Genomic DNA, 12,551 nt, shown 5'->3' with positions numbered 1-12,551 from the left:
TGTGGTTCTACGAGGTCTTTTTTCCAAGTCTAGGAAGCTCAACATCTTCCAGTCTTTCAACATAATAAATATAAATGTAATTTCTGCTTTCTGACCTACTCATCCATTACAGAATTAATCCAGATTTTTAATATAAATGGAATATAAAACAGCAGAGCACACAATGTTGTCAATGTTGTGTTGACCACTTAACATTAAGGGCACTCCAACCCTTCCACCCTATATAATCCTCCATTTTTCGATTATCCATGTGCCTATCTTAAGATTTGGTAAATGCCCCCAACGTATCTGCCTCTTCCACCATCCCTGCAAGGCATGCAAGGCATTCTACGCACTTGCCACTCACTTCGTAAGAAACAAACAAACAACAACAACTTGCCTCTGACATACCCCCCTCACTGCCCATATTTTTCTCAAATCACATTAACAAATACCAGGGGGCATAATTTTATGTTTTGTATCTTCAAAACATTAAACTAATTCAGATGAAGACATGGGAGTCTGAAATGCGAGTCTAACTTCATGTTTACCTGAAACGAGCAGTGATGTGTGATGATTATACAATTCATATGTTGAAACATATAACCAATAATGAATTATTTAAATAAGCGCGCGCGCGCACACACACACACACACACACACACACACACACACACACACACACACACACACACACACACACACACACACACACACACACACACACCATAACCACCCTGGGAAAAAGTCTCTGGCTAGCCACTTGATCTATGCCTCTTATCATCTTGTACACCTGAACAGGATGTAAAATGAGAGTGTTGAGTCCTGGGAATAAAGTATGGACATATCACTGAATGTATTTGGCCCTTCCTATTATGACGCTGCTCTTGGCAGCTGTGCCTTGTGCTATTTACCATTGCTACCTTATCTATCGTAAATTTTCCTTTTTATCTCACCAAGTAGTTCCTCATAAACATTTTTAATTGCTGGATTGCCATTTATACATGGCAGGTGATGTTTCTTCAACTAAATCTGATGCACTTGTTCCTTACTTAAATGATTCATGGCTTTATTACCGAAACATTTGTGTTTCTGCAATACTTTTCATCCACTCCGAGCATTCCAAAGTATTCAACAGCCAATGAGATGTGGTCACTGTTCATTGCTGCAGGAATCATGGCAGCCCAAATATGCATTACAAGTCCACATACAAATGGAGGGAAACCAGCCCAGAAAATCTTTAATACTTTTTCACAACTTTAATAGCTTTGTGTGTCTGTATCCTAGCCTATTAAGATCATGATCTTTGATAGTAGGGTTTGTGATCAGTTGTTGTGTTTCTTGTGTCCTACTGCTTTATATTACGTCCATTGTGAGAGGGAATCATGTATGCATCACACGCAGCATCTTTCTAGCTGCTAGGCAGTCTTGCAGCTTAAAGTCAGGCTGCTTCAGTAATTTGGAGAGAGATGGAGTTGGTGGGACACTTCCCAGCGGATCAGGGGTTTGAACAACAGTACCAGCAGGAGGCATGGTTTTGGTGTAAGGGAGCAATCAAGAGCTTCAGCTAGCAATTCCTGGTAAGAGATTGCCATGAAGGTTCCTCTAAGGACATGAGTGCCTACTGTACCTGACTGCACTTTGGGGAACCCTAGTTTGCCCACTCCTGTGAATAACAGAAAAAGAGTCATTGAAATCTTTTCATGCATTATGGAGATGGCTTGGACACTTTATTACAGCAGTTGGCAGCAAGCTGTGAGATGTGGCAAAATTAGCAGTGGCAGCCTGGAATGAAGCCAAGTTGCAAGAGTTGTGAGTGCTTGTGACCCTGATCTGCATGGGCAAAGCAGTCCTGGCAAGGGAATGAGGCTGTATCTCACTGCTTGAGTGTAGGCCCCTTAAATAGCAAGGTTTCAGGGAAAGCAGGACTGATGAATGTGAGCTGACATCTGTCTGATCACTGAAGTTAAAAATTACAGAGATGGACTTTGGACATTGCTCTACTGCTGAAGTCTCTGGAGGAATTCCACACCTGAAGAAAATTTCCGCTGTTACTGGAACTCTTCTCAATGAGAGGTTGGGAAATGGATGCAGTTTTACTCTGCGCTGGACAAAGCACTGCGCAGCACCGTTTTGTTTTCCAAGATGATTCCAAACCGATAAAGAAGTAAAACAGGAGAAGCCCATCGTCTTGAACCTTCTCCACAATTTAGTACAAACATAGTAGATTTGACCTTTGGCTTCAGCTTCTTGCTGAGATACCTGAAGTTCAGAGTCTGAAGTCCTGATGAAGAGTCTCGGCCCAAAACGTCGACTGTTTATTCTCTTCCATTGATTCTGCATGGCCTGTTTTTTTTTTTGGGGGGCGGGGTGTGCGTGTGTGTGTGTGTTCTCTCCCTTGGAGAAAAAATGACCTGCACACTGAGAGAAGCACCCTGGTCTCCTTTTAAAAACCTTGTTGCCTGCAGCTTTGCATTGGGTGAATATGTTATGTGCCATGTCTAGTTGATGCTGTTATGCTTTATAACTCCAGAAATCAATTGAAGGAAAAGCTTGGGAGCGCAGAATAACTCATGTACTTCGTTTTACTTTAGTGAATGAATATATTTACAATACTTCTCAAAGACTGAATACACTACAGGTGCAAACCTCTTCAGCCAGCTGCGAGAGCAGCCAAGGCTGTGTGTCTGAAAGAGAACACATCCAGCAATTTTGCTGCATTAGAGAGAGAGAGAAGTCTTCAGTGGAGATTTGTCTTGTTTCTAGCCCTTGGGGCCATTTTAAAACCAGTGAACTACTTCTCATTCTGTGAGATGTCCAATCAGTAAATTGACCTGCAATTAGAAAGTACGGTTTTAATTTCACTAGCCTTTTCTTTAAAAAGAGTCCTTTTGCCTGCGGAAGCATCTGGTTGAACTGATTAGGGATCATGTTTTATGTCTGATTCATGACACCAACATTGAGACTTTAACCCTTTCCTGCTCTGACCAAGGGTGGCAAACCACAAGTCTCTCTACCTCTCCTGGCCCCCCTTCCCTACAATGTGTAAGCTGTTAATATCCAGGCTCTGCTACCTATTCCCAGAGTGCATTTATTGTACAGTAGGGACTTTCTCGTTTCTGAGGCTAACGGAAGATTTTTTTTAAACTGAAGAAAATGAGTGTTCTTTATCTGACCACAGTTCAAAAATCAATAGGAAATATTAATCATTGTTGCTACCAGAGCAAAACCATTTCCCTTCTGACATGTCGATCCATGGCCAACTCCTTTGCCAAGATGAGGCCACCCTTGTATTCCATCTGGGTACCCTCCAACCCGATGACATGATATTGATTTCTCCTGGTGAACAAATCCCACCCCTCCCACTCCCTCCTATTCTCACTCTCACTTTTCACTTCCTCTCACCTCCCTATTGCTTCCCCTTGGGTCCTCTCCTCTTTCCCTTTCTCATCTCCTATCAGATTCTTTCTTCTCCAGCCCTTGACCTTTCCCACCCACCTGACTTCACCTATCACCTTCCAGCTAGCCTCATTCCCCTCCCACCACCTCTCTATCCTGACATCTTCCCCCTTCCTTCTCCATCCTGATGAAGGGTCTCAGCACAAAATGTTGACTGTTTACTCCTTTCCACGGATGCTGCCTGACCTGCTGAGATCCTCCAGTGTTCTGTGTGTCTCGCTTTCAACCCTCTCCTCTGGTTGTCCTTCATTAAGTGTAAAATCTTGCTTTTTTTTGTTGTTGAGATGTTCAGTTAGATGTTTATTTGAACCCGCCCATCGCTGGGAGACAAATGCACCCGTCTGTATCAACCCCACTGATTTCATTTAGTGGCTCCCTTGTTCCAGTTCTGGTTGTAGGAGGTGGTTCGCAAATTTACAGTGTCTGTTAGAATATGCTTTGCTGTATTTTCCAAGCTGCACCGTGTATTTACACCGTGGATTCTAGAGGGAAGTTATACTGTCTACCCAATGGACGTCACATTATGTTGCAGTAATCAGGGACTTGTGGCCAGGGCTTTTTGTGGTGGGAATTTTGATGAGCCTTGCAGGTTGATTGGAATTTGTGCCCTGGGGATTTTGGTTGAAGCTTGTTGCGGGTGAGGCTTCTGGCTGAGGCTTCATGTGGGTGAGGTTTGAATCTGGGACTTGTGATGGCTGGGGCTTGTAGGGGGTGCCTCATAGTTCCCAGTTATAATGGGTTGCCATCTTGCTCTATTGGGCTGAATGGTCCCTTATAATTGTGTTCAGTGATTAAAATATTGTAAATGAAAGAGGAGGCTGAAAATGTACTACATAATATGTTCCTACTGAATGTAATGCAGACCTCAAAGTGTGCAGTTACTGTCAGAGGCCTCTCTCCTAGGGTTGAAGAATCAGTAGAGGGCAAGGGGGGGGGGGTGAATATTTAATAGGAACCCAAGAGGCAACTTTTCCACCCAGATATGAAGTGAGCCGCCAGAGGAGGTGCTTAAGGCAGGTGCTTTGAGAACACTTTTAAGAAAAAAAGCATGCAGACAGGTGCATGAATAGGAGAGTTTGATGGAAGTGGGCCAATTGCCAGAAAATCGGATACATTGATGGGATTATTGGTTGGCGGGGACCAGCTGGGCTATAAAGCTGGTTTTGTGATGTAAAGCTCTAAATCTAGAAGGGAGAACTCCAGGGCACTTAGGCAAAAAATTAAAATCTATATTTCTTTGAAAGCATGTGCAGACATTTGCCACCCACATAAACCAGGAAGCAGAATAAATTTCCACACCACTCTAAATAGCTGCATCAGCCATATCTGGGAACCCCTCAAGGTCACGTGCTTTACTGCTTTGAACTGCAGTAAACGCTGAGGCACAAGACAGGGCAGGAGTGGTAATTCAAAGAACCTCATAACCCATTATGGTTGTAACAACCGCGCTTTTTAAAACAAAGTTCTTTGAAATTTCAGTTAGCTGGGTAGCAAAGTGCGTACCCAGAGCTCAATCCTCCAGTGTTACCAATTGGCAGATCTGTACACGCTGTAGAGAAAGAAACTGGGTTACAAAGTGAAAGATAAGTACTCTGCATTTCAGAGTTGTACAGTGAGAGATCTGTGCCCAGTGGAAAGATACTCCATTGTTAAACAGACATGTACCCTCCAGGTCTGTATCTTGTGAAGTGATACCACTGTGGCCTCCAGTGCAGTGATCCAGATCAGATATAGAAGTCACAGTCTTTAGGGTGGTAGTAAACACGGCCATCCTATAGGCTTCTCAGAACTGAGCTACATATGGAGGCACTGGAAAAATCAATTCCAAGTGCTGCAACCAGTACAGTTCCCTCCGATTAACTGCAGCTGCCTGGCTTTATGTGAGGACTGAGGTCTGAGTTACTCCAGTCGCCATGTTTACCAGGTTAATGTCTTTCCCATGCCCGCTGCCACACTCCCAAGTTGGACTCTGCTCTGAGCTCTGTTTTGAGAAGATATGACCAGCTGGACAGAGGAAAAGATTGAGGACCTGTTCAGAGCTCTCTCTTGAAGAAATTCAACATCCCACAAACTCCTGGGAATGCCTGGTCCATCATCACATAAAGCAGAGAAGGGACCTTCAGTTTGCAGCTGAGAAACCGCTGAACCCGGAGCAGACAAAAGGCCTTTGTAAATGGGGCAAAGAACACATCACCTCGAGGCCTTGACCTCTCCCCATCCACCCCCCCCCCCCCCCGCCAGCCTTGCTCCAGATCACGGGGTACAAATCTGTTTGACATTGTGGCTTTTTACAGCAAGGTACAAGTCTCTCACTGTACAACTCTGAGATGCAATCTTGCAAAGAAATTTTCCACCAGCTGCACTGAAGCCCTTTGGTATTACTCAGCACACCACACCTTCCTCTTTGCTCCGTGACAGTCCCAGTCAATCAAATACAATGGCCTTGCCACGGTGCACTTCATTGTCTCACAGCTTGTACTGAGCGCTGACAATTCAGTCATAACAGTTGCATAACGCATCAGACAGCCCTTGGTTAAAAATAGTGAAAGGTGTCTTGTAAAGCTAGGCAGCAGCTGCTGAGCGGAGGAGATTGTCATGGCTGCAGCACTTCACCTCAATGTTGACCCATTGCTCCTTGTTATCTAAATGACATTCCTGAAGCACAACAGCACCTGTTTTACATCAGCCGGCTGCCTCCTGGTTTGGGAACTGTACTTCCCTCAATCGCAGGGTTCTGCAGAGAGTGGTGCGGACAGCCCAGCACATCTGTGGATGTGAGCTTCCCACTATTCAGGACATTTACAAAGACAGGTGTGAGAAAAGGGCCCGAAGGATCATTGGGGACCTGAGTCCCCAACTGTTCCAGCTGCTACCATCTGGGAAACGACACCACAGCATAAAAGCCAGGACCAACAGGCTCCGGGACAGCTTCTTCCACCGGGCCATCAGACTGATTAATTCAGGCTGATACAATTTTATTTCTATGTTATATTGGCTGTCCTGTTGTACATACTATTTATTACAAGTTATTATAAATTGTCCATTTAGACAGAGATGTAACGTAAAGATTTACTCCTCATGTATGTGAAGGATGTAAGTAATAAAGTCAATTGAATCCAATTCAATTCAGTGGCCCATGACAGGCTGAGAGCATTGAAGTTCCCTGTACCCTTGTATAAGAAGTTAACTTCAACTCATGGAAAAAGTCATCTGCTAGGACCTGGAGTAAGGAACCTCTACTTGAGGGAACATGGCAGATGCTGAATGGAGGATGAGCAATCTGCTGACTAGTGGTACATTGCTCTATAAACAGCATGAAAGACACTTCAAACTGCAGTTCCTTCCACATGCTAAATATGTACTTGAATGATTGTAAGTTTAGAAAAAAAAGCCTATAATTATGACAACACACACAAAATGCTGGAGGAACTCAGCAGGCCAGGCAGCATCTATGATGGGGAAAAAATACAGTTGACATTTTGGGCCAAAACCCTTCAACAGGACTGGAGGGGAAAGCTGAGGAGTAGATTTAAAAGGCGGGTGGAGGGGTGAGAGAGCATAAGGTGATAGGTGAAACCAGGAGGGGGAGGGATGAAGTAAAGAGCTGGGAAGTCGATTGGTGAAAAAGACAGAAGGCCATGGAAGAAAGAAAAAGAGAGAGACAATGGGTGGGTAAGCAGATGTGAGATGGAAAAGGGAATGGGAAATGGTGAAGGGGGTGGGAAGCATTACCGGAAGTTTGAGAAATTGATGTTCTTACCACCAGGTTGGAGACTACCCAAATGGAATACAAGATATCGCTCTTCCAACCTAAGTGTGGCCTCATCACGACAGTGGAAGAGGCCATGGATGGACATACTGGAATGGGAATGGGAAGTGGAATTAAAATGGGTGGCCACTGGGAGATCCGGCTTGTTCTGGCATGTTTGCGTCATTAACACAGATCACTAGATCAAGATGGAAAAACCTATAGAAAAAACAAAGCAACAGACACAAAATGCTAGAGGAACTCAGTAGTCCAGGTAGCATCTATGGAAAAGAGTAAAACAGTCCACACTTTGAGCCGAGATACTTCATCGGGACACAGCTTAGTCTTTTCCATAGATGCTGCCTGGTCTGTTGAGTTCTTCCAGCATTTTGTGTGTGTTGCTTGGATTTCCAGTATCTACAGATTTTCTCGTGTTTGAAACCAAAGGGGTCATTTAAGGATGTGCTTGTATTGACTAGCATTAAGCTCTTTTGAAACCATGGTATAGAATTAATCAAAACTAAGACCAAAAGAAAAGACACTGCAATAAGGGTCCATAAGCAAAAGCATCCTTGAGGTTGATATTCATCTAGACCAGAGAGAAAGATAAATGGATGGTAACATTACTTAACAAAATAAACTTTGTTGACAATAAAATATTATTTATCAGAATAAACCATCCACCCATTTCCATACTGTTCTAGCACTGTTGCCATTTATGTGGCGCTCTGGGTTTTTATATTAAATATTATAATTACACTGGACAAAATGATTTGCTTCCTGAATATTTCAGAGTGCACTCATGGAATTTGGGCTGCTGATCATGAAAATCACCATGAAATTTTCCTATCGCGCACCATTATTTTGTGATCACCAATATCTGTTCTGTCGGCCGGTGGTGTAGTGGTATCTGCACTGAACCTTGAGGCGAGTGGACCTGGGTTCAGATCCGGCCGACTCCTTGCATGCTTTCCAACTGCGCTGGGTTTAGCATCGAGTTTGTGGTCAGCCTTGTTTAAAAAACACAATGAAATGGCAAGTTTGCTGCCTGATGCATCACAAGGTGTGGAAAGGAACACCAACAACAATATTAGTGATTTCAATTCATAATTCAAGTCATTTAAAATGTTGTCCACAATGTAGGATGAAAGATTTTCTATCTTGTTCAAGACAGATTATCTATCTTGTTCAAGACAGATTAGGCAGGATGGATTTTCAAAAGACTATAAAAGCATTGTGCACACTCCTCTCTACACATTGTGTTTACAGGTATATCGGTTTGCGATCCCATTGATGTGTATGCTCTATGCCCATAGCATATTGTGTGTACCCATTATAATAAAGTAATTGTATTTTTGGGAGTATTTAAGATTGCAAAATGTCTCACCAATGTTGCAACAGCCGTGATGTTTGTAGTGAGTATACAGTTAAATCTCAGAGAGCATGACTCCTCTTATTATGAAAGCCTATGAGCTCTACATTGGGTGTAAAATTGGTTCCTAAGTCAAAGCTTGGGTTCCTCACATTAGTTGAGCGACATGAGCTGTTGATCTTAGAGCCTGGCTCAGAGATGCTCTGAATTCAGTGCCGTTCGCTGTCCTGATGGTATGGAGAGAGGAGAAGGATCATGTGACAGACTGCTACTTCTGTCTGACCAGTGTGTCTGGTTTCTCTGCTTAATAACAAGAAATCCATCGAATACCCCGGTCTCCCTTCAGCCATGAGACCTGTGCCACATGGTGATAGTCTTCCAGTACCAAAGCCATCAGCGACGAGGAGTCCAGAGGGGGCTGACGAAAATGCCATGATGCACGAGCCAGGAATGGAAATTCATTGTGATGCTGAACCCTTTATGTCTAGTAAGCCTGATAACTTATTCTGAATTGAATGACCTGGTCAGAGACTTGGATTTGTCAAAGGCAAAACCTGAGTTGGATGGAAGACTGCAAGGATAGAATCTGCTGTCGTCTGGCACAAACATTTCCATGAAGGATTTTGATACTTGAGAAAGATGTTTCCCAGAATAACTGATGCCAAGATTAAGGAAGGCATTTTTGTTGGTCCACAAATCAAACGGGTCATCAATGACAAGCAATTCGAAGAACTTCTAGTGGGACCAGAGAGAATCACATGGAAGGCATTCAAGGATGTTGTTGAAATTTTTCTTGGCAACTACAGAGCACCAAACTACGTGCAGCTGGTTGATAACATGCTTCCAGCATACATAAATCATGGAGTGCAACATGTCACAGAAGATTCATTTCCTGCATTCCCATTTAGATGTTTTCCTTGCAAATCTTGGCACTGTCAGTGGGGAGCATGGTGAAGGATTTCGCCAGGACATTGCAGCCATGGAGAAACGGTGTGAGGGCAACTGGAATCTATAAATGTTGGCTGAATATTGTTAGACACTTAAATGAGAAGTCTCAGACACTGAGTACAAATAAAAATTAACAAAACAGTTTTAGCTTAGTAGAACTATTGCAAAGTGATATACAATTAAACCCTTTATATTCAATAAAAGTTAATTTTGTGTTTCTCCAAATTCCTACTAGACAAGTATCATAAAATTATATTTGTTTTCAACTTCAAGTTCGTCACCACAAAATAAAAAAAAATTGCTGTCCAGTGTAAGCCACTTCCTCTCCCCACCCAGCTGCTCCCTTCAACAAGAGAAGAACTCCATATTGTGGTCCTTCTCCACCGGTGACTGCACCAAACTTCAGTGTTTCCCTCAGCATGTAATCCTGCAGCCTGGATGAGCCAGTTGGCAGCATTCTGCCACAGACATCTCGATGTGCTGGCAGTCCAACAAGCTTCAGGCCGACCAAAGAGAGTCTTTCACCGAATTGATGATCTGGCGGCAGCACTCAATGTTTGTCTCCATGTGCGACCCTGTGAACAGCCCCTATATCAGAGAGTCCTCTGTCACATAGTGGCTGGGGATGGAATGCAGTTTAGGCCCTTTCATCTTCCTCCACACTTTTGAAAACACTCACGCGCAGGTTGCCTGTAATTTTCCACACCCCCTGTTCAATTCCTGTATCATAAATGGTGACACGGAAGGGTAGTGTCACATTACAGCACCAATACAGCACGTTACAGATCACCAATCTGGATTCAATTTCCACGGCTGTCCGAGAGAAGTTTGTACGCTCTCCCTGTGATTGTGTGGGTTTCCTCCTGGTGTTCTGGTTTCCTCCCGCAGTCCAATGATGTCTGGCTAGGGTTAGTGAGTTGTGGGCATGCTGACTGGGTACCATAGCGTGGCTGCGCTTGGGGGCGGCCCCCAGCACAATCCTCAGACTATGTTGTTGACACAACAACATATTTCACTCTGTAGTTTAATGTCTATGTGGCAAATTAAGCTAATTTGGTTGGAAGATCAGACAGGATATGTAACAGGTCTTTATGGAATTCTGCTGAGCTAGAAGTGTATTAACAGCTTGCAAATAAAATGGTGCTGTTCTGTTAAAAGTCAAATTAACTTGAAGCAGAACAATTTTGTGCATATTTTGGGACACTCTGTGGCTACCAAGTTAACTTCCTTTATCCGTTCAGTTCTTCCCAGCCCACAAGCCTTTTCTGACAGAATTCTCAATGACATCAGTAGTAGTGAGCACGTAAAATTCTCCGCCTCACTGGAAGAGAAGTGAAAGTTCCTTTCTATCCAGAGAACAAGTAGACTTTGCAACCATTTCTCCTAAAATTGCATGCTCAAAGGGCTGACACTCAAATTGCATCGTTGTCTGCACCCACTGTTCAAGTTCAAGTTGCTTTTATTGTCATTTTGACCATAAACTGCTGGTACAGAACGCAGTAAAAATGAAACAACGTTCCTCCAGGACCCTGGTGCTACATGAAACAACACAAAAACTACACTAGACTATGTGAGACACCACAAGGCTACACTAGACTACCTAAAACAACATAAAAACTGCACTAGGCTACAGACCTGCACAGGACTACATAAAGTGCACAAAATAATGCAGGGCAGTACAATAATTAATAAACAAGACAGTAGGCACAGTAGAGGACACATTACAATGTCAGTCTAGACTCAAGTATTGAGGAGTCTGATGGCTTGGGGGAAGAAACTGTTGCACAGTCTGGTCGTGAGAGCCCAAATGTTTCGGTACCTTTTTCCAGATGGCAGGAGGGAGAAGAGTTTGTGTGAGGGTTGTGTGGGGTCCTTCATAATTTCTTTGGAGAGAGTGGTAGTGAGCCACCTTCTTGAATTGCTTATGATGCCTGAAGCTTTGATCCCATGTATGAGTTTCAGGGTATGTGAGATTAGGGTTTTTTATATGATTGCCTGCCTCACGCAATTTGCAACTAGCCTAGCTTGAAAAAGGAAGAAGTGTGAGCTGGACCGAGCCCTTGTGGTTCGGAAAAAGCAAAACCACACCAACGGCCTTGAGTTGCTGTGTGAGTGACCCTGGAGGTTCTGGGTATAACAGGCAAGGTGGTGGGGATCAGTACCACATGTGAGGACTGAAGCTGCTGACCGTTCTGGTAAATATTGTATATCTGTTCACAGTCCTCAGCGGGGATCAAGTCGAAGAACTTTGAAAAGATGCCCGACCTGATTGAATATTATAAGCAAGAGAATATGGGGCTGGTGACTCACCTGCGGTATCCTGTGGAGCGAGTAGAAGAGGTGGAGAGTCCAGAGACAGAAGCAGGTAATGGGAGCATCAAACTGCTTTGTAAACTGGTGTTAATAAATCATGGAGGGGGGGGGGGGGGGAGAGACAGTATGGAAACCAACCCTTCAGCCTACTGACTGCCAAGAACCCATTCTATACCAATCCTACTTGAACTCATTTTACTCTCTTCACATTCTCATCAATTCCCCCCACCCCTACAATTCTACCATTCACCTGCCCAGCAAGGGCCACTTAAACTAATCGACCATCTTTGGACTGTGGGAGGGAATAGTAACCCCGCAGGCACGGGGAGAACCGGAAACTCCACTAGGACAGCACCATGTCTCAGGACTGAACCCAGGCCTCTGATCCTGAGAGACCAACCCTGCTACCATGCCTTCCAGTGAACCGTGGTTAGTTCCAGCTGAACACCCCAGGAAAGTAAGCTGTAGTTGCCCTGGGCTAGTGCCCTTTCACCCCAATAGGGTGGGCATGTAACTCACGCAGACTTCTGGAGCAACTCTGCAGGCCAGGCAGGATCTACGGGAAAGAGTAAACGGTCAATATTTCGGGCTGAGACCCTTCATTGGAATTGGAGAAAAAAGATGAGAAGCCAGAGTAAGAAAGTGGAAGGAAGGGAGGAAGGAAGGAATGAAAGGTAGTAGGTGATATGTGAAACTGGGAGGAGTGAAGTAAAGAGCTGGGAAGTCAATTGG

The 12,551-nt window shown here is 44.0% G+C and overlaps 1 protein-coding gene across 2 annotated transcripts in view; it reads left to right on the top strand.

Annotated features, from left to right (window-relative positions):
• Positions 1-12,551, top strand: part of inpp5d (inositol polyphosphate-5-phosphatase D) — a 136,661-nt gene that overhangs the window by 32,146 nt on the left and 91,964 nt on the right. For both annotated transcript variants that reach the window (XM_073040773.1, XM_073040774.1), the window contains exon 3: positions 11,727-11,871. In XM_073040773.1, coding sequence (XP_072896874.1) covers positions 11,727-11,871 — 145 coding nt within the window. The remainder of the gene's footprint in view (positions 1-11,726; positions 11,872-12,551) is intronic.

Source organism: Hemitrygon akajei, chromosome 3 (assembly GCF_048418815.1).
Source record: "Hemitrygon akajei chromosome 3, sHemAka1.3, whole genome shotgun sequence".
Lineage (NCBI taxonomy): Eukaryota > Metazoa > Chordata > Chondrichthyes > Myliobatiformes > Dasyatidae > Hemitrygon > Hemitrygon akajei.
This window is presented reverse-complemented; position numbering and strand designations above follow the sequence as displayed.